Raw genomic sequence first — 19,805 nt, forward strand, 5'->3', positions numbered from 1 at the left:
TGAGGGAGAGAAGAAGATCAATCAGACAACCTCAAAAAGAAAAACATCAATGGTAAGAGGGTCTGGGAAAAAAAATGCGATGAGTGTTTGAAAGACCTAGGTTTGTCTCTCTCAGAAAGGAAAAAAACCTGATGAAAATATAATCACCCAATAGCAAAAGGTAAAGAAGGAAGGAAGGAGGAAGCTGAAAAACAGTCAGCCCAAAAGTCTGAGAAATACCCTACAGTTCCCAAATACTAATTTGCACAAATTATGAAAGTCCTGCGTAACCATGTTCTACAGACAGACCTCCAAAGAGGGAATCAGAGAAGCAATCCCTAGGTCTGGAAAACATGGTGCATCTGGGATTTCAGGTGTGGGGGAAATCACAGTTCAGTAGAAAAAACTGGTGTAGCAGGGTTAGGAAATACATAAATTAGAACAGGACTACAGATGGATTGCATTAGTTACTGACTCACAGAAGCCACAACTAAAAGGCATTAAACGATAGCACTGAAGCTTGTAATAAGAAACAAATACTACAAAGAACTGCTTGCAGCTTGGATTAGGGACTCAAACTACGCCTCGGTGCTGAAGAGACCTTGCGCTAAGAGGAACAAATAGCTGTATGAAAACAAAAGCTGCACCATTACATTGACTGGGATACCTGAAAGTAAGACGTACGGCACTTCAGCTGTCTATATTTAATGCTGAGATTATTATTTAACAACGAGGATGTGTTCTGTATTCAACTGGATGTGTGAAGCTGGCGACAAGCCTGAGGAAATCCAAATAATAATCAGCAATTATGGAAGCAAAGAAGCCAATAATTTTTCCCAAAAGAAAGGAAATGCCACAAAAATCCCCAAATGCTAAACCAATGCTGGACAATTAAAAAATAATAATCTTTAACGTCTGTTTAAAAAAAATAGATTCTAAAGCTGAACACTGATCTGCATGAATATTCTTACTACTCTGCAGCTGACTGATTACTAAGGAAAAATAGGGAAAAGTTCAAGTTTAAGACTATTAATAGGATTACAAAGTACTGTAAAAAGTTTAAAAAAGTGAAATAGTTATTTCTGCTATATGCAGCAACTGGAGTGGTTCAGTTACAGGGTTCCAGCTATCCAGCTGAGATCTTAGGGTCTGGAAGAGGTTAAGGAGAGATCTTATCATATGATCACTAACAAGAAACCATACAATCATGAGTAAAGATTTATCATATATATATACATATATACACATACACACACAACGCATATGTCCCCTTTCCCTTTTTCATGGCTGTTTACATAGCTCCCTAACAAGAAAGGAGTGATGGATTTTGCAGGCAAAATCATGAAAGTGAACATACACAACTTACAAGTTTCTTCATAATCTGTCATTTAGAAAATTCTTAGGTAAAACAATTCTAATACAACTATTATTTTTTAGGTGGAGTGTTTCCCTCAGGTGACTTGAATTGTGGTGGAGATGACAGCGTAGTTCATGTGCTCACTTTTTGATTTATTTAATGAAATATGGAGGCTATGTGAATTGATTCCCTTCCCTCCAAAGAAAGGCTCTTCCAACTGTCACATCTTGTCTATCATAAGATTATAATTTACTAGACACAGATTAAAATTAGGATGATCATGATACAAGCAATTGAAAGGGAAATAGTCCCTAACCAGTTGGAAGATGAACGTATCTACATTTAGGCATCCAATTTCCCACCGCAGTCAATATGGTCAAACAAGGGCAAGTCAGCTGGACAGGCACCGGGTATTTACTGCAGGACATGAAGACTGCTTTCTGAGCTACTTTGTACTGTCGAGCTCCCTAATAACTATAATGGGAGTAAGTGCCAGTAAAACATATGAAAATGTCTAATCTTGAACTGAGCCTCATCCTGTGCATCTTAACATTTAACTCCAACTCTAAAATATATTTGGCAACTGAGTACTGCCTTAGAGGTCGAAGGGCCCCTTTCTTTCTCCTAGGCAGCGTGAAAGTACCTAACACAAACAATTCCCAGTTACCTCGACTATATCAAAGTGATGGCAGCAGTAATCCCGCTAAAGCAAAAATACAAGTAACACCAGACAGCTGCAAACTGGTTTAAAAAATCCTATTTTCAATAAATGCAATTTCAGAATCTTGCAGGCAGATTCCTTTGGGGAGCAGGAACAGTTTTAAGCAGCAGGGAGCAAACTGAGGGCCTGATGCGACTTTCCCATGCTCTGCACTATACCCTCCATGTTTCAGCCACGGCTGGTAGAAAATTCGAAGCACCTGGTTGATACATGAAACACTAATTGGTACACACCATTAACGACCAGGGTGAACACACTTGATATTCCCGACACCTTCCAAGACAAACATAAAACACAAAACAGTACAGCTTGCTTGCTGTTCTTGACTCAAGTCCCTCCCTTCTTTTCCCAGCCCAGAAAACTCTCAAGTCTTCTTTACAAATAACACACAAAAAAGCCATTTCCCATTCTTTTTAAGTCATCAAGATAAAAATTCATGATATCCAAGGAAGGTTTTGATACTTTGAAAAGGATGTCTACTTAGGAGGTGGCCAAATACCATGAAATGAAGGCTAACATACAGTCCTGTAACAAGCTGTGGGACTCTCACAAGATTTGTTTTACGTTATAAAAACAAATTACCTATTATCTCCACAGAGATCTCTGATTGTGATCATACATTCACATGCTGAAAAATCATATTATTGACTAATATTTACATACAGTTTTACACAGATAAGTAGTACGATAATTCTTAACTTGCAAGCATTTGTACTCATTTTACAGTGCGTTGATAAACTGTGGGGAAAGAGTGTGTTTAAACTTAGAATTTTGGACAAGAAACTCTCTCCTTTGGCTATAAAAAAGCGCTTGAACTAAGAAATATTTTTTGCAGTAACAATAATAGGTCACAAATCCTTCCTGTGTTATTGCCAGAGGGCAGCCTCCCACACAAATTCGATGTTACAATATTGAATTGAAGCTGCTGTTTGAATAATACAGCTTAAACTTATGGGTTATCATTGATTTTCTTTTTTTTAAACACAGCTACATTTCTCAAACTATATAGCTCATGGAATTTTTCTTATATTTTATAACCTGAGATTTTTGCATTGCCCAATGGCAAATCAGACATCATTGCAGGTCAGAAGAACCCATCCAGAAAAATGTACTGATGTCCGTTGATATGTTGATTCAGAAAAATCTAAATTTTAATAATACTCTCAGACCAATTTATTTATTTTTAGGTGTTATCATGGAAGAATTGTTATTTTTTAACTTGAAAGAGCAGAGGGATGCTGCTGCTTTTCTTTTTTTTCCCAAAGAAACCTGATTTTAGTATAGTTCATTTGAGTCTTGTTGAACAAAAACCACTAGTCATGTGACATACAACTGGCTTCTCATTCCAAATAAGGCAAAGACAGGTAACCAATTTACTTCCTATGAAGACAACATAATATCTAAAACACTGAAACAGCTAATAGGATGGCCTATAACATGGTGATAGCAAAATACCCCAAACTCAAAACTACTTCTCACGTTTAATATTGCATTGAGTACCGACTCAAGAAATGTAAAGTTGTTATAATAAATAATTTTTATATAGCTGAAGTTCAGCTTCTTCTCATTTCTTGGGGTCCAGAGCTAATACAAATTCACACTGTGATCCAAACGCCTGAAGGAAAAAGTCTGTTATTACTTTGGCTGTTTTGCTACAGTGGAAAATCCAGTGTTAAAAAGGATTTGCCTGTTGAGTTTATTACTATTACTGCTTTAATTTAGGCCATCAGTGGAGTGTTTGTCAAAACCATGCACACAAAGGCTGTGTTAAGTATGCAAACTAGACTACTTCTATTTTTTTTCTAAGATAGTGTCAGTTCTCTCCTCTAAAATGATGCACAAACTAGATAGAAGTGATAAAATTAAGGGTATAAATGCACAATTTCTGCACAAATTGGGCAGATAGTGTGAATCTTTCCCCATCACAACCCTTTTAGCACACAGATTTATTTTTTGCTAAAGATAACCAATTTGAGGAATAATTTTTATCCAGTTCTGTAGTCTTTTCTTTTAGATATACTTTTGACACTATAGTTTAAATAGAGGAAACCAGAAAGTTCAAATTAATCATTCTGATCAAATCTCTGCAAGTTTTGTGATAAGCTAGCTGAGTCACTAGGACAAGTAAAGGCATGAATCACTACCACAAGTACTGTTAAGAACTATTTTTTAACTAATGTCATACAGAAAACTTTATGCTTAGCAAAATTTTGCAAAATCATGTAACATTCAGTTCTGGCATTTGTGATAATGTAAGTGGAATTAAGCTGACAAAAATTGTTTACTGGATTTGCTTGCTTGGATCCCTTCTTGCTTATATTTTAAAACTTTCTTAACGTATCAACCTTCTTTTACAAACTATATGGAATATACTCTTAAACACATTGATTATGAAATCTTGGAAAAAGTCCCAGAACACAAAATGAACCATTCTGTTATACATTAAAATCAGTAGCTTACCTTAAGAATACTAAGAAGTTTTTTCTAACGAGGAAGGACACTAAAAAGGTTTAGAAGGTCAACTTCTATTACTAAAGTGAGCTACACACAAGACCTTAAACATGTTTTGAAATGGGGAATTACTCTGAAGCTTCTAAAATATTTTAAAACAAGTTGTATTGTCTAAAGATCAACATTTTATACTTTTTTTTCCTAATAAATCAATCACATTTCCTGCTAAACATAAGGCTCTGATAGCTAAGTGCCAGTTCCTTTAAATTACTACAATTTAAAATATTATCACTACACATGCCAGACTGTGAGCATCAGTAAACGTAAAACCTGTGCCTTAGTCTCCCCGACTAAAACTGCAGCATTTTAGCATAAATCTAGCCCAGTGAACAACGAGGCTCTGCAAGGAAATCAGCTTGGCATGGGAGAACGAGAACGTTAGCTGGTGCTAAAAGTTGAACTCCTCTGTCAGAAAAGCAAACAAAACCCCAAACACAGCACGCGCTGGTTTAGAAACATGGCCTCATATGGAAGACTGAGGGGGTATCTCTCCTTGTTACAACGGGGGAAGAGAAAAGATAACTTTTGAAGCTGTGGATGTATCTGCTTGCTGAGAATCTCTCTGGTGGCTTCCAGAGCCATAAGCAGCTTCCAGGAACTTCTGTGCAAATGTGGAACGCTTTGAGGACTCACTAGGCCTGTGGCATAACTAAAATATTCTGTACAGAATGTGGTAATTAAAAAAAAAAATCAAAAGAGGAGATTGTTTTAAAAACTTGCTGACAAGATCCCAATAGCATAAATATTGCAGTTTTGTTACTTTCAACCTCAATTACCTACAAATGACTAACTAGTTCGTTCAAACGATTTAGCAATTCCTCTGCTACCTCACTTGCAATAATGAGTTCAACTTAGGTCTGTTGTTTATGTTTAATTAATGCTAAAGCGTATAGCACAACAAATTCTAGGCTGACTTCAGACACAGCAAACATGTTTATGTTGAGTAAATTTATCAGTTCCTGAGGTTTGATTTTATTAATAGAAATTATTCAAATTTATTTCAAACTCCTCCTTAGTTTTTAATTTCAGCCAAGCATCCCTGCTATTGCATCCACACCTCATATCCTTTCCTTCTAGGCAGAAGTTCCCAAGGACCATATATCCCTAAACACTTATATGAGTTACTTTTGTCTCTGAGCCAGCAGAACAAGCATAGTGTTCCCCTACCCATAACGATACTTGCAAACAGGCTGGAGGTACCTGCCCCCCCCAAACCACTTCCCATTTATTCTGTTTTCAGAAATAGAAATCTTATTTAGCACAGCCGAAAGCTTTTTTCCACAAGAGTAAAGCATAACTATTTTTCAAAATTTCAGATGCACTTAAAATTTATAAAATAGGTTGATTCTACATAAAATGTCAGTGAATTTAACGCCTAACAGCATTGCTACATGCTAGCAGAGAAAGGATAATAAGTAACCTTAAAATGCTGATTCAGCTGATCAATTTATGGAAACAAGTATTTTATGGAATCTATGTTCTTTCAGAGAAGAATGCTTCTGGATTATTTAATAGCAAACAGTAAGGTTGTTTTACTGGAACTAACAGGACAAAAAAAAAGATACAAGTCTGCTTTCAAAAGAAAAAAGTGAAATTATATTAAGATACAATTTCCAACCAAAAGAGAAGAAATATTGTTCAGGATCTTATCCTCAGAGACAGAAGTGGATTCTTCACTGATCCAATAAAGTAACAACAATCTAGATTCCTCTCAGTATCTCACAGCTTGGCTCCATCACATAAGCACAAGGCCCACACAGTCTCCTTTGCAATGGTCACAGAAGTAAAAATAAACAGATGCATAGAAAGGTTACTTGACACCATGAAAGTGACTGAAGCTGGATATTTTTTATTATTACTTAACACACTAAGAGAGATGTAATTTCAGATTTTTTTATTTTTATAAATCTGAGACAGGCTTACTATAGAAATGCCTAAGCAATCTGATTGCCCAGTCATAATTTACTTGAAGTTTTTAAAGAGAAATGAAAATGAAAAGTTCAGCCTGAAGAAGAAAGTTTGTCACAGAATACTAAGGGGCAAAAAAAAAAAGATCATGAACTAATGATATTTTAAGCGGCTATTGTAGCTGCCTTTTTAGAAGCACTGAAGATTCAGACAGGAGACAAAATGTCGAAAGAAAGGATGCGAGTATGGGAAAGAAAGAAAGAAAGAAAGAAAAAAGCAGCCTTGCCAGCAAGTCCTTCTTATCCCAAACAGAAGACTCAAACATATCTGGCAAGCCACCAATTTGTATACATTCTCCCACTGCAGCCTATGTTTGTACCACTGTTTGTGCCACTGTTTCAGACAGAACAGACAAGTGCTATACAACACTGGTTACTAAAATAAGCAAGGGATCCCTAAAAAGAACTTCAAAGCTAGCATTAAAGCAGAAGCGAAAAATAGATGCTGAAGACAGGTTGAACACGCAGAGTAATATCAGAAATATCAGATATACGGAAATGCAACTGAAACATTTAGAAAGAAAACCACCAACCTAATTACTTTAAAAGTGCTTCAGAGACAAAAAGAAATTCGAGACAGAAGCAAAAACACTGAGGAAATTGGCTAATAACTTTAGCTGAAGAATAGTGCAGTAAACCTTTTAATACATTTGATAATTAAAGTTCCACAAATAGAAAGTAAGTGCTGGGTGGCCATTAGGTCATCAGGAAAGAAGCAGGATGAAGACAAACTATGGAAAAGAGAAAGAGCGCAAGACTTCAGGTGTATGCCTTTATTACATTGAAACACATGCACACAGACAAGCACATATATGTTTACACACACAGGCAGACAAGGAAAGAACAAGACTGGATATGATAATACAGGAGAAGCAGAGTAAACAAACTATTTTGTGAAGAATATTTGCATAGTGAAGCAAATATCCAGCTCATCTGCTAATCCAAAAATAGTCATTTAAAAATAAACACTGACACCCACAATCTATTGTGAGCGTTCTCCAATTTGAAGCATAAATCAAAATAAAATAAAATAAAATACTAATCAGAAATGAGGCGTACGGGATCTATAATATATGCAGGCTTCAGTAGCTTAGCATTCCCTAAGCCTGGATGACAGCATATTTGTTTACACACAATATTATGGAAGAGTCATCTCCTGAAGGTCAAATCTAGACAGATGCGCAAAGATTCAGAATGAATAATCAAAACCAGGGCATTTAATGTAACACTTGTTGTTATAACAAAGGAAGGGATACAGTTATGTTGGTAGAGATCCTCTTCCATTTTGGTGAAAGATAGGGAAGGAATCCCTTTTTGTAGCTACCTGATATTGTTTGTGGCCTACATCTGCAGTGTACCACCACATTTGTTGTGAGAGGCTAGGAACAAACCCATAAAGACCTACCAAAGAATTTGATTTGTTTGCAAAAACTGTGGACATATTTAGTAGACAAGCAAGGATTTAGATAAGGGCTACATATAAGACTAAGACTAATTTTTTGGCCTAAATACCTTAATAATTTTTAAATAAATTATACAGCATAACAATCTGTTGTGCTGTATCACATACGCATACTAGAGTTTTGTACTCAGAAGCTTTTGTAACAGCTTAGAAACAACGAACCAAAAAACCCCAAGCCATTGCACTAATCTATTGAGAAGAAGTCAATAACGTGCATGTGAGTAACCACTAGAAGATAAGGGAACATCACGGGGCAGCAGTTCACCAGCCCCTTTAAAAATGGGAAAGTCATGAGGAACTAACTCCCTCCTACTCCCAGCACGCGCGCACACACACATGCGTGCACACACTTCCTGTCTTTCACTGCCCATATCCTTTCTTTTTTTAGGGCAGGTGGAAAAATAAGCCTGTCTAAACTGATGCACCAGGGATTTCTGTAGATCTGGTTCGGAGCAGTTTATTGACAATCCTGAAACAAATACAGCCAAGCATGCCAACTTATGTCTCCTTCTGGAAAAAATGGCATAAATACAGATCAAACAGAATAGTGGAAGATGCTGACTGTCAAGGAGGGGAACCACACAAACACAACACCAATGCGCCCCCCCGAAATTTCCCTTGATTATCCCTGACAGGCAGAATTTCACATTCTTGCAACAGGTGATGCTGGGGTTTTTTTGTCTGCAGTAGTAGGAAAGTTGATGTATCCCTATATATATAAATATAATCCACAGGTATACCTTTCAATATCCTTCCTCAGACAGTGCAAAGGAAACCTTTTCCTCACTTTATCACTGCTAGCAGGCCTAGCAATCCCGAGACTGACCGCTGACATTCATCTGGAGTCAGATACTGGAGGCCAGAGCTGCTCCAGGAAAGCAAGCCTCTCCTGCAGCAAACACTTGGCCATGTTCAGAGTAAAACTGACCAAACTAGAAACTCCTAAGGAGACAATGCAAGACAATGAGTCACTTGTAGTCAACATTACCCTCATATCTTAGGGCATGCTGATCTCAGAACAGGTAAAAACAATAGTGTTTTTCACAGAGTAGCTTAACTGGCAAGAATCCTTGCCCTTCTGGAGTAGCACATCTCCTTTTGCAACTACCCTACCTGTAACAACACTAAGACCAATGGAGGACTTCAGGAAAAGTGACGAGCAACATGCTAATTAACTGAAAAGCAGCTGGTTCTGAGGTGAATAAATGCATTGCTATGTGCACTCTTGTGGGTACAATATAGATCTATTTAAGTTTCTTAACTTAAACTATAAAACCAAGGATCTTACGTGAACTTTTGCCTAGCTGGAAAGACTAAAATAGTGAGGCAATTGCAACAGCTCTGTGGTTAAGACAGGATTTCAACTGATTTTTTTATATGCTCTAGTCATCAAAAATTAGATGTTACCTCTTAATATTCAGTAATGCCCAAGGTATCCCAGTGGGAGTATTGAAAGCAGGTAGCAATTTCTCTCCAAGTTCCACTGCCTTCTTTCGGAATATCTGAAAATTAAGAAGAAACAAAGTATTGGAAAAGATGGCATTGCTCCCACTGAATGAATTTGAATGATCGTGCTGTTGAACGTGTGGTACAAAATCATCTCAGCACAATGAAGCAACCCTGTTTTTTCAGTGTGATGTTAAAGAAGCAAAGAAGTACAATCATTTATCCACTATGCAAAGTAACAGAGGTAGTGGACACTACAGAAAATGGAAGAATTCGTACAACAGTATTACACAGGAAAGACACCCAGATGACATCTGGTATGACCAGCATCAAATCAGAGTCATATACTTGGCAGGACCTGCTGTGGCTTGCACAAAACCGCTTGTGCGCTGTCCCATCTGGCTTGGTTGGCACGTGGCAAAAGCAAAACAAACACAACCCAGAGAAACGCAACAGAAGAAGGCAGCACAATAGTATTTTTGCAGTACCGCAACTGAGCTACTAAGTAGTCTTTCTGGACTCAGCAGGCTTCGCAGGAAGACAAATGGGTATCGATACCGTGATTAACCCCCAAAATAGAATATTCCCCTACAGATAACTGAGAGTTGACTAATCTTTCACATTCAAAAAAGGGTTTCAGCTCTCGTCCTAAGAAGATGAAGGAGAAAGACCTCAAATGCTTAACTTCTGCCCACAGAAATTACATACAATTTAAACATAAGGAACTTTTATGTTCCAGGTAATAGCTGTAAAGCCAGAACAAAGAGGATTTTGCTCTCCTCCAACTGCCAAGCTGGGTCAGGTTACATTAACTTGACTTTCACAGCAATGACTGCTCTAGTAAAGAGAGTTCCTAATTAGAAGCAAAATTGTTTCAACTTAAATATAGAAACCTATTTAGCGATTACAATGCGTGGATGTTCAAGTCCTATTTGCTTGGAATTACACGGAGGTTCTGTGCAATACCAAAAGGAATTATCCTAGGTGTATTAGCCAAAATAGCAAAGTCACCTTTGTCATTCTCTGATTTTAATAAAGGCTCCCTTCAATTCATTTTCCCCCCTCAAACATATTTATGATGAATTATTTATTTACTTATTTATTAGAAATGGTCTTGTACATGTAATGCATCTCACAGTATAGGAAGGTACAATAGAGCAAATTTTCACAGAAGGAAGGAAAATACACAGGAACTCTGTTTAAACATTTATGTGAATGTGTAGATAAAGATATTTGCTGGTCAAAACAACATAACAGAAGAAATTTCTTTCTATACAAATAAAATACAATTTATAAGATCACACATTCTAAAAGTCACTTTGTGTAAAGGTTTTTATTATTATAAAGTATTTGATCAGAAGAAAATTTGAAATTCTGGGATTACCATGTTACCGTAACTACTATCCCACTACTATACATGTTACCATAACTACATATATTTTACCTTAACTGCTACCAACTACTGTAACATGTGATAGCCACTGTTTCTTCTTATGACACAGGATTTAAGATTTCTATGACAATAGTCCAGGATTTGGAATTACAGTAAAAGACATTTGGAAATGTTGAGTGAGGTTTAGTAATGTATTCCTGCTTCTAGAGCAACATTATGACTGGAGTCAAAAAACTGAAGATACCAAATCCTCCTATCTTAGTACCTTTGTATTTTCAAGTGGAGTACATGAGTGCTGGGAGCAATGTGAACCAAAGCAGCAGGGAAAACAATTTACTTGGAAATCCTTCCATAATCCATGTTATTTCTGACTTCCCAGTGTACTGATTGTGTGGATTCTGTCAAAAAGAGTTATGGATTTGTGACCTTCACACAGTATGTAATTTGCTCTCCCCAGAGGTAACCTTGAGGGATACCCAGAAACAGTAGTTTGTGCAGAACTTCATTAGCCCTGAACAGATTTACTTGAGAAGAGCAAATGACAGTAACTCCACAAGGAAAACACAAGCTTTCGATCTGTTAAACTAAGCAGTTGCATTTGTTCATGTTGATCCACCAAACCCAAACCTATGTTTTGCTCTTCCAGCACTACAGCCTTCCAGCACTCCTTAGCCTTTCATAGCATATGATGTGATCAACTCAGCAGCTCATCTTAGCATCTCTACTTGAAACACTGAAGTATTAGCACGAAAACGTTTTATGGTGAACATCCTGAGCTACAGACACATCAGGAGCCTGAATTCCAGGAGAAGCATCTATGGCACAGTGTAAGACCCATCTTTTCTCATATCTGAAGGGGGCAGATATTCTATTTTACGAAATGTGATTAAAAGTGGGGATTGTCAGTGTCAGATGTACTCTTTTCAGACATGTATTTTGGGACAAGAGGAGATCACCCTTTCAAAAGACACACAAATATTAAATTGTAGTACTGGCAGCAAGGCAATGACCAAGACTCAGTAATTGCTGTACCTTACGCTTTTTATTAATCCTTCATCATTAACGAGATTAAATGCAAACTCAGAAAGAGCAATTATAATAATTGCTTCTGGACAAAAATGTAACATTTTAGTATCTTAATTAAATAAAGACTCAACGTACAGCAAAAATGCTTTAATTTCAAATAAGCTCTCACCAATTCAATTCTACTGTATTTATTTAACATACTAAATCCTTTCAAAAGAACCTCGCCTACTTCCTAAACATGCCAAAATTAACAGTCATCCAAAAATAAACAAATCCAATATCATGTGGTAAGGAAATATTTTTCCACTTACGGATAGGCAAGGAAACCATAAGTCAATCCTGGTAAGGACAGTAGTTTGAAAAAAAAAGTTACATCTTCAACGCTAGAATACATACTGCAGTTGGATTTTCTAATTAATTTCTTTTCCAAAATGCATGTCTTCCAATGCAGTAAACAATTCGATATACAGGAACCATAAAGAAAAGCAATTAGAAAAACAGAATTAAAAAAGTGATTTTTAAACCCTCATGCAATTTTGGAACAAGTCTTGAGCTGCAAATGCAATTCTTTTTCACAGGAGAATTGCAATAGTTTACTACTAAAAAGTCAACTATGGATATTATCCAATTTTATCTCTAGGGCTAATTTAATGAGAGTGAACTACTGACTGCTAAATTACTACCTAATGAGTAAAGCAGTATAGCCAAGAATGACAAACATACAACACCACTTTGTGAATGACTGAACATTCCAAATAGAAACTTCACCTAGAAAAATTATCACCTTCCAGCAAGGGAAAGGGGGTGAAGATTAATAATAGAAACCACTTTATTTTTCAATTTGTAGCTTTAATAGGCTTAAGCAATAGCCATATGAAAAACTGGTATTAGTTGTAATTACTGCACATTAACTTCAATAATAAGCATATTTTTCATTAGCAGACCACAAACTTCTAATGTTATACAAGAAATAAATGCTGTACAGGATAAGATTTTCGGGGGTAATAAAAGCAAACAAGCAAACAAAAGAAACTCTGTGACATGAATTTTAACTTTTTGCTAAGCCCTAAACTCTACTCACTGACACTGAGTAGAGTCATTCTTTGGTAAGCAAAAAGTACGATAGCTATCACTTAGACATGCAGGGTAAAGGCAGAAAGGACAGAGCACAAAAAAGAAACACCATTATATATGAGGAAGGAAAAGGTCCACAGCAGAATTTCCCATCAGATCAGTTTTCTCGAGAGGCTCGAGGACTTTTTCTGGCCTCTCCTCCTGACGGCTGGGGTCAGCAGTAATAAGGGCCCGTTTACACACACGACTGCAGCCAGATCACACCTGGGACAAGTCATTGCTGTCCCACGCTGGCAGTGCAGCTCCCCTTTCATCCCACAGCCTCCTGCCCTCAGCTCTCCGGGTTAAAGTATTTCTCTGCTCAGTCCATAAACCACTTCCAAGACCACTATGACTTGTTCATGCTTCACCTGCTCTATCATATCTCCCGTCTAGCTTGCACACTTTTTTAGGGAAAAGGGACTGTGGTGTTATTTGCCTGACCTGATCAGATAATACAGTAAGGAAGCAACACTGTGATCAACCCCTTCTCTTAAACGGAGCAGTGAGAGGAAAGTATTACTGCTACCTTTAAAAAGCAACCAAGCCACTAAAAATTGCACTGACATTTAACTTGCTAGATACTATGCTACAGTAAAGAGAATTATTCTAAGAGAAACACGGTGATTCAGGAAAGAAAATGAGAGTTTAAAAGGGTCAAAAATATACGATCAGTATATAACATTGTAAAATTAGGTAGGATACTAAATGCTTTTTAAAGCATTTCTCTCTAACATCTTTGTCAGAAGACAGACCATGAATGTGACATAATCTCTCGTTTTAAACTCAAAGTGTTATTAATATTTTTAAAAAGGTTCATGTAAGATCTCTAACAATCTTTTATATTATTGATTTTCACTGTGTGAGGGTCCTATGAGAGAATAATTCCTCTCTAGAATAAGTGTATAGGCTCCTTCACACTCTGCAGTCCTACTCATAATTAAAATTAGCACTAAAATAAATTAGATACTTACTATAATCTATACAATAGACCATACAGAAAATAGAGTAACTACATTTTCCATTGAGATGCCTGCTTATACTAGTGAGCTATGAATAATAATTCGTAAGTTAATTCTTAATAAGTTAAAATAACAGCAGTGTCATCTTTGTCCTTTCAGCTACCAATCTGCGGTGCCTTAAAACTCACCCCCCATCCTGCCACCATAACTCCAAGCAAGCAATTCTTTGAATGACATTTTAGAACAGCAATGCATAAACAAGAAATCAATGTCACCACTACGCACATTCAGCTTTCCGGTTATTGTCCGTTCATCCTACAGCTAGCAAACATATCAAGCCCAGTGAGCTCATTTATCCAGTGAGCAAGATATTATTTTCTCACTCCACTAACTGACATTCTTATTTTTTTTTTTAAACACATGTAAATATTTTTGGTCTTCATAAGAGATAACAAACTAACAAGTCTGGAACTGAGGCCCTTCTTCTACCAGACATAAGCTGCAAGGAGGTGTGCTTTTGCAGGACATAGCACATACGCATATCATGATTCCTAGTGCCAAAAAGTCACCTGCTTCCTCAGTAGCTATATTCTGCCTCTTTCATTCTAGTAGCACTACTATGCTATTATCGAAAAAAGTAAGGAAAGTAACCGCATTTACAGATACAGTACTTCCATTAGCAGTTTTCCTGAAGTCTTTCTTTTTTTAATAAAAATTTCCTCATTTCTCTCTCAAAGGTGACCTTAATTCAGTGAAGCGCTCTTGCTTAGAAAAGCACTTTGGGTATGGGGTTTTTTGCTCTGCTTACTTTGTGTCACTGATGCAACAGCAGAGATTTTGGGCATAAACCAGGGGACAGAGAAGAACTTTGAATGAAACCTTGTCATAAATTTAGTGAACCAAGTTTTCCAAATGCCAACTTAATTTAAAGCAGTTACCTGCATTCTCTACACAATCTTGTGGGATGCAGATACCAAAAGTGTGTTTTGTGCAACTTTCTTTTATAAATGGTTTAGGATGAAAGGTCTTTCTCTTTTAAAAGGTAATTTTAAAAGGGATCAAACATTCAGAACTGCACTGCATACATGAGACCCAATCCAATAATCAGTGAGATTTACTCCTATTAGGGAAACAGAGAAATAAGGGTTTGTCTGCAAAGACACAACCGTAGGACTGAGTCCAGAGCTGTCGCATCTGATGCAGTAGCGACTTTCATTAGAGTGCAGGAATATCATCTCCTCTGGATAAACAAACACATTTCCTCTAGCTGGAATGACAGACCTCTATGAAAATGTTAGAGAAGAAAACAGAACACAGGACACAACAAAATATACTAGAATTCTGTATGAGGCACATATAATTAACAATAGCACAACATGGTATATTATAAAGAATGTCCACAATTCTATCTAAAAAAAAATCCATATGAAATCTAACTAGAAAGATGGGGTAACTGTGTCCTTCAAATCCAGATGGGTATAAATCCATTGTAGTATTTGATATAAACAACATTCACAGCAACATTTACAGCATAATAGCAAAATCAGAAGTCAAATTTTAGCAGCAGAGGAAACAATCCTAATCCTTTATTATTTTTTTAAATTGACAAAGACATTTTCTCCACATTTCTAATTCTGTCAAATTAAGCATTTTTCACTTTTGCATTATATCTACAGATAAAAACTGACAAGGCAGTAAGAAAGATTTATTGCTTTCTTTGCTGTACCTGACCGCCTTTCCCAGTAGAGTAAGGAATGAATATTTCAGTGCAAAAGCAGGAAACGAGAGCAGAAAAATGAACAAGGACAGACTGCTTTGTTTCTCTTCAAAACACTAAACAGAAATCCTTTCAGTCTAAAAAATGTTGATTTATGTTTAAAATGACCTGTTAACTACGAAGAAATCTTTTAACAGAGTTTGTTCTAATACCTTCTCCACTGAAACAATCCAGGATTTTTGTTATGATTCCCTCTTATTTTATTTTTACCATGAAAGATTAGAAAAGCTCTAAGAATGTTTGTGCTGCACTTGAAGTACCAGAATATCTGAAACAGTGTAAAGCTAAGCTATTTGACAAGCTTCAATACTAAATAGTATAACACTTAAGTGTTACATTATTTGAAATCATTTCCTGTATCATATTTTCAGCGTTTACGACACCTTTATAAGTTACCCAGTTGCTGACATTAATCCAGCAGCAATTACTGCTTTTACAATTATTATTACCTTGACAGGAACAGGTGGTTTTGAGTTTAATTTCAGTCAATCCTCCATTACCTCTGACTGAGCCAAGTCACTTATGGATTAGCTGTGCTATGGGGTGAAAAGATGGTTAATAATCCAAGATCCCGGCTGAGAAGCAGCACTGTAACCAGTGCTAACAGAAGGAGCCCAAGCAGACTTTATCTATGACCTGCTCAGATGTAATTGTATTTATTGCAATCCCAGAACCAGATGTGCCAGAGAGTATGTTTTGAGCAATTTCTCTGGGGAATACACTGTTTTGGGTCAGCCTTGGTCCTGCTGGACCTGAGGGGAGCACATGTGAAATGCCACAGAAATGCACGGGTCCCCCTCAGGCCCAGATGTTTTTCTGCTGGGATAAAGAGGATCATACACAAAAGGTGGGGTGGCCCTGCCTGAGGGTAGCCCTAGGGTAGTTCAGGATGGACTAGAGCTAATCAGCATGACTGCACATGGTGATGAGTTTTGGGATGCTTTCTGGTTGGTAAGCAGAGAGTCAGACCCGCATTGCCTGGGCCATCAAAGCCACTGGCAGGGACATCCCAGGCCTCTCTAGCCCGGACAGTGAAGAGCAGACTTACGTGTTGGAAGCTTAAATAGGCATCATTTCCTTAAAAGCACAAAGAAGGAAAGAAAGCACACTTTAGCTTCTTTACAAAGGGAGATTTGTCACAGCTTGACATGAGAATTTTGACTGAAGAGAACAGCATTTTATTTTAACAAGGTTTTAAATAAACAAGCCAACCTTCCCAAAAATTAGCAAAGCGGAGCAGCTGCGGTTACTATCCCATAGGAAAGCCAGCAGAGGGAGCACAAGTTAAGCTGTTACACAGGCACAGGGCCATTTTGGTGTTACTAGCAGAAAGAAAATCCCAGCAAAAGGATTAAACTAAAAAGACTTAGTATAGTAAATGATCTCTATCATTCCTCTCTCATTAAAATCCTCAACAAAGCAGCACTAATTTTTATCCACATATCTCTTAGACATAAGAACAGTGTTAACTGTATTAAGCAGGAAGAACGTTACATTTAAAAATAACTATCATCCATGGTCATTTCTACAATCTTGTTAAACATCTACTGTCATACAGTGCTGGGCTGTAAATGTGTTAACAGACAAACGCGCATACTGGTTTCCACATAGGAAATTTCTAGGAAACCTAGAAAATACAGATCCAATAGTAAAAGGGGATGTTACCTCAATCTAAGGCTGAAACAGGCAGAGCATAATATCTTTAACAAGATCTTCATTACAGAAGCCCCACGTTTGTATTTGACACGTGAGATCAAAAGGCATTAGAGCGCTCAAGCCTCTTGAAAACTCTGGGCACTTTAGATGACGTGCCCATACAAGAAGGTGCACAAAAGTTTCCAGCTTTGGAAAACCTTGATTTTAGGAGTATGCAAAAAACCTTACTGGATCCTGTGGTCATGAGAGATTTAGGAAACATGAGGTAGCTGGGAGCAGGAACTGCCATTTCCAGAACATGCTAGTATGCGAGGCTCTAGTGCGTAAACACTATACTACAGGATACACTAATCTGATGGATGGAATATCCAACACTGAAGAGCATAACAAATATCTATTCTCTTACACAGTAAGCTAAAACATACATCAGGCTGACTAATTATTGTTCTGGAGAAAATCTAATTAGACATAGATAATGCAAAAAAAAAGCTTACAACTCCACCAAAAAAAATTTATTCCTTCTTTTATTTGATTAGCCTTTTTTTTATCTTTTCACTGATGGCAATAAAATGGATTTTCTTTCTAGCTGATCATTATACCAAAGAAATCAGACAGTACCATGAAAGACACCCCCCTCCACCCCAAAAGACTGTATAGAACTTAATCAAATGGAAGTAACAGGATTAGTTAGATTTCCACATTTAATCTAAATGTACGTAGCAACAAACAAAAAACCTGAAATAGTTATCAGCATTAGCTAACATATAATTACTTCAGTTGCTTTTTGACTAAAGAACTTTTAAAGAGATATATCATGTTCTAAAATCTTATTTTAGGAAAGCCAGTAATAAATGGTGCAAAATCTCATGCAGAAAGGAGGCAAGGCATAAAACTAAGAAATATCAATGTACAATAACACATGTCCCTCTGCCTTGTACTCAAAGTTGAAATGAGGGAAGGAATTGCTCAATACTGTAGAATTAAAAAATCATAAGGGAAGATTTTGCTCCAGTTGTATTAAGTTATTTCCTTGTGTGTACAAAAGCCTTTGAGAATTCCTTAGCCCAAATTCAGGGCTGCTTTAACTTTTCAAGAGGTGTACACAGCATGCACAAACAGTAATGAGCTGCATTTGCTGCGCATGTGCAGATCAACTGTGCACTGGTAGCTGGCTCCTGAGGTCCAGACCCCAGGTATCAAAACTCATGCTCAAATTTTAAGATTCTGGAAATCCCACACAATTTATTTATAAATAAATTATAAAATAGCTCAGTGTCGGTAAATCAATGTCAAAGATTTGGGATGCCATTCTTATGTCCTGTCAGAAGTAGAAATGAATCACTGAAAAGTCTGGAATCCCAAGTCTCCAGCCCAATAAAGCATATGTTTCTAGCAATGGCAGATGGCAAGCTAGCAGCCATTAAAACTGTCAGCAGCCCATGACTGAGGACCGAGCCTAAACCTGAAAGCTAGTGCAAGTTTTAAATCTCTGACTTTGCCCAATATCCAGATAACTGACACAGGGTCTTAACCCACTGTTTATACCACAGTATATCCCACTCAGCAGTCCCAGGCAGCACGAACTGAAGCACCGTACAATTGCACAAGTGGAAGATGAACAGATACTGTCCCATAAAACCAACCCCCCACCACAAACAAACATATCCCTGCCTCCCCCCCTCCAAATGCCCACAACCTGCAGAAGTCTGTTATTTAAATACTTGGATGCTAGTGAGAGACATGGAGCACTGTTAGTCCTAGAAGCAGCTACAGGACTAACACTAGGCAAGTATGTCAAAAGTTCAAAGTACGTGGCATATATTTAGAGCTCAGTTCTTCTACAGTTAAGGAAGATAATACATGTATTTGAAAATACACTGGATGCAACATAAGTAAACACAAATGGAATTAAAAATATGGCATATACAATGAAAAGTCATTATATTGTGAAGCGATACAGAAAACATCTGGATGTCATCTTAGAGGTTTGTGTTTTTCCTGATTAAGGAAACAGCTGCCTCAGTAAAATTACTCATATCCACCAGTAATGAGGAGTATCTTTTAGCACAATTCCTCTGTTAAGCCACAAGCATCTGCTTCCTAATTTTCTTTTTATTTAATCTTGTGTACCCAGCCCAAGTGCTGTAACAACAAATTTAAATAGCTGCGTCATTTTACATCTTGCAAGCTATCCTATCTAAACAAAGAATAGCACTTTGCATATGAAACTCTCCTTTCAAGCAGGTGACCGTTGAGAGGTGATTTGCAACACCATCTGTGTGAAAGGGAGGGTGGGCTGGAGGAGCCTAATAAATGTTGCATGGTGAATCTATAATTATATCCTTAATGCAGCATAAAGTGCTAACAGAAGATTCATTCCTGGCCTTGTAAATTTAACTTAAATTTATCTTTTAATTCCAATACCATTAACTGAT

The 19,805-nt window shown here is 37.1% G+C and overlaps 1 protein-coding gene across 1 annotated transcript in view; it reads right to left on the reverse strand.

Moving 5' to 3' along the window:
• The window catches only part of MAN1A1 (mannosidase alpha class 1A member 1), a 147,161-nt gene that overhangs the window by 54,409 nt on the left and 72,947 nt on the right, over window positions 1-19,805 (reverse strand). The window contains exon 5 of the mRNA XM_064508926.1: window positions 9,405-9,499. Within this exon, the coding sequence (XP_064364996.1) occupies window positions 9,405-9,499 (95 nt within the window). The remainder of the gene's footprint in view (window positions 1-9,404; window positions 9,500-19,805) is intronic.

Source organism: Dromaius novaehollandiae, chromosome 3 (genome assembly GCF_036370855.1).
Source record: "Dromaius novaehollandiae isolate bDroNov1 chromosome 3, bDroNov1.hap1, whole genome shotgun sequence".
In the NCBI taxonomy this organism is placed as follows: domain Eukaryota; kingdom Metazoa; phylum Chordata; class Aves; order Casuariiformes; family Dromaiidae; genus Dromaius; species Dromaius novaehollandiae.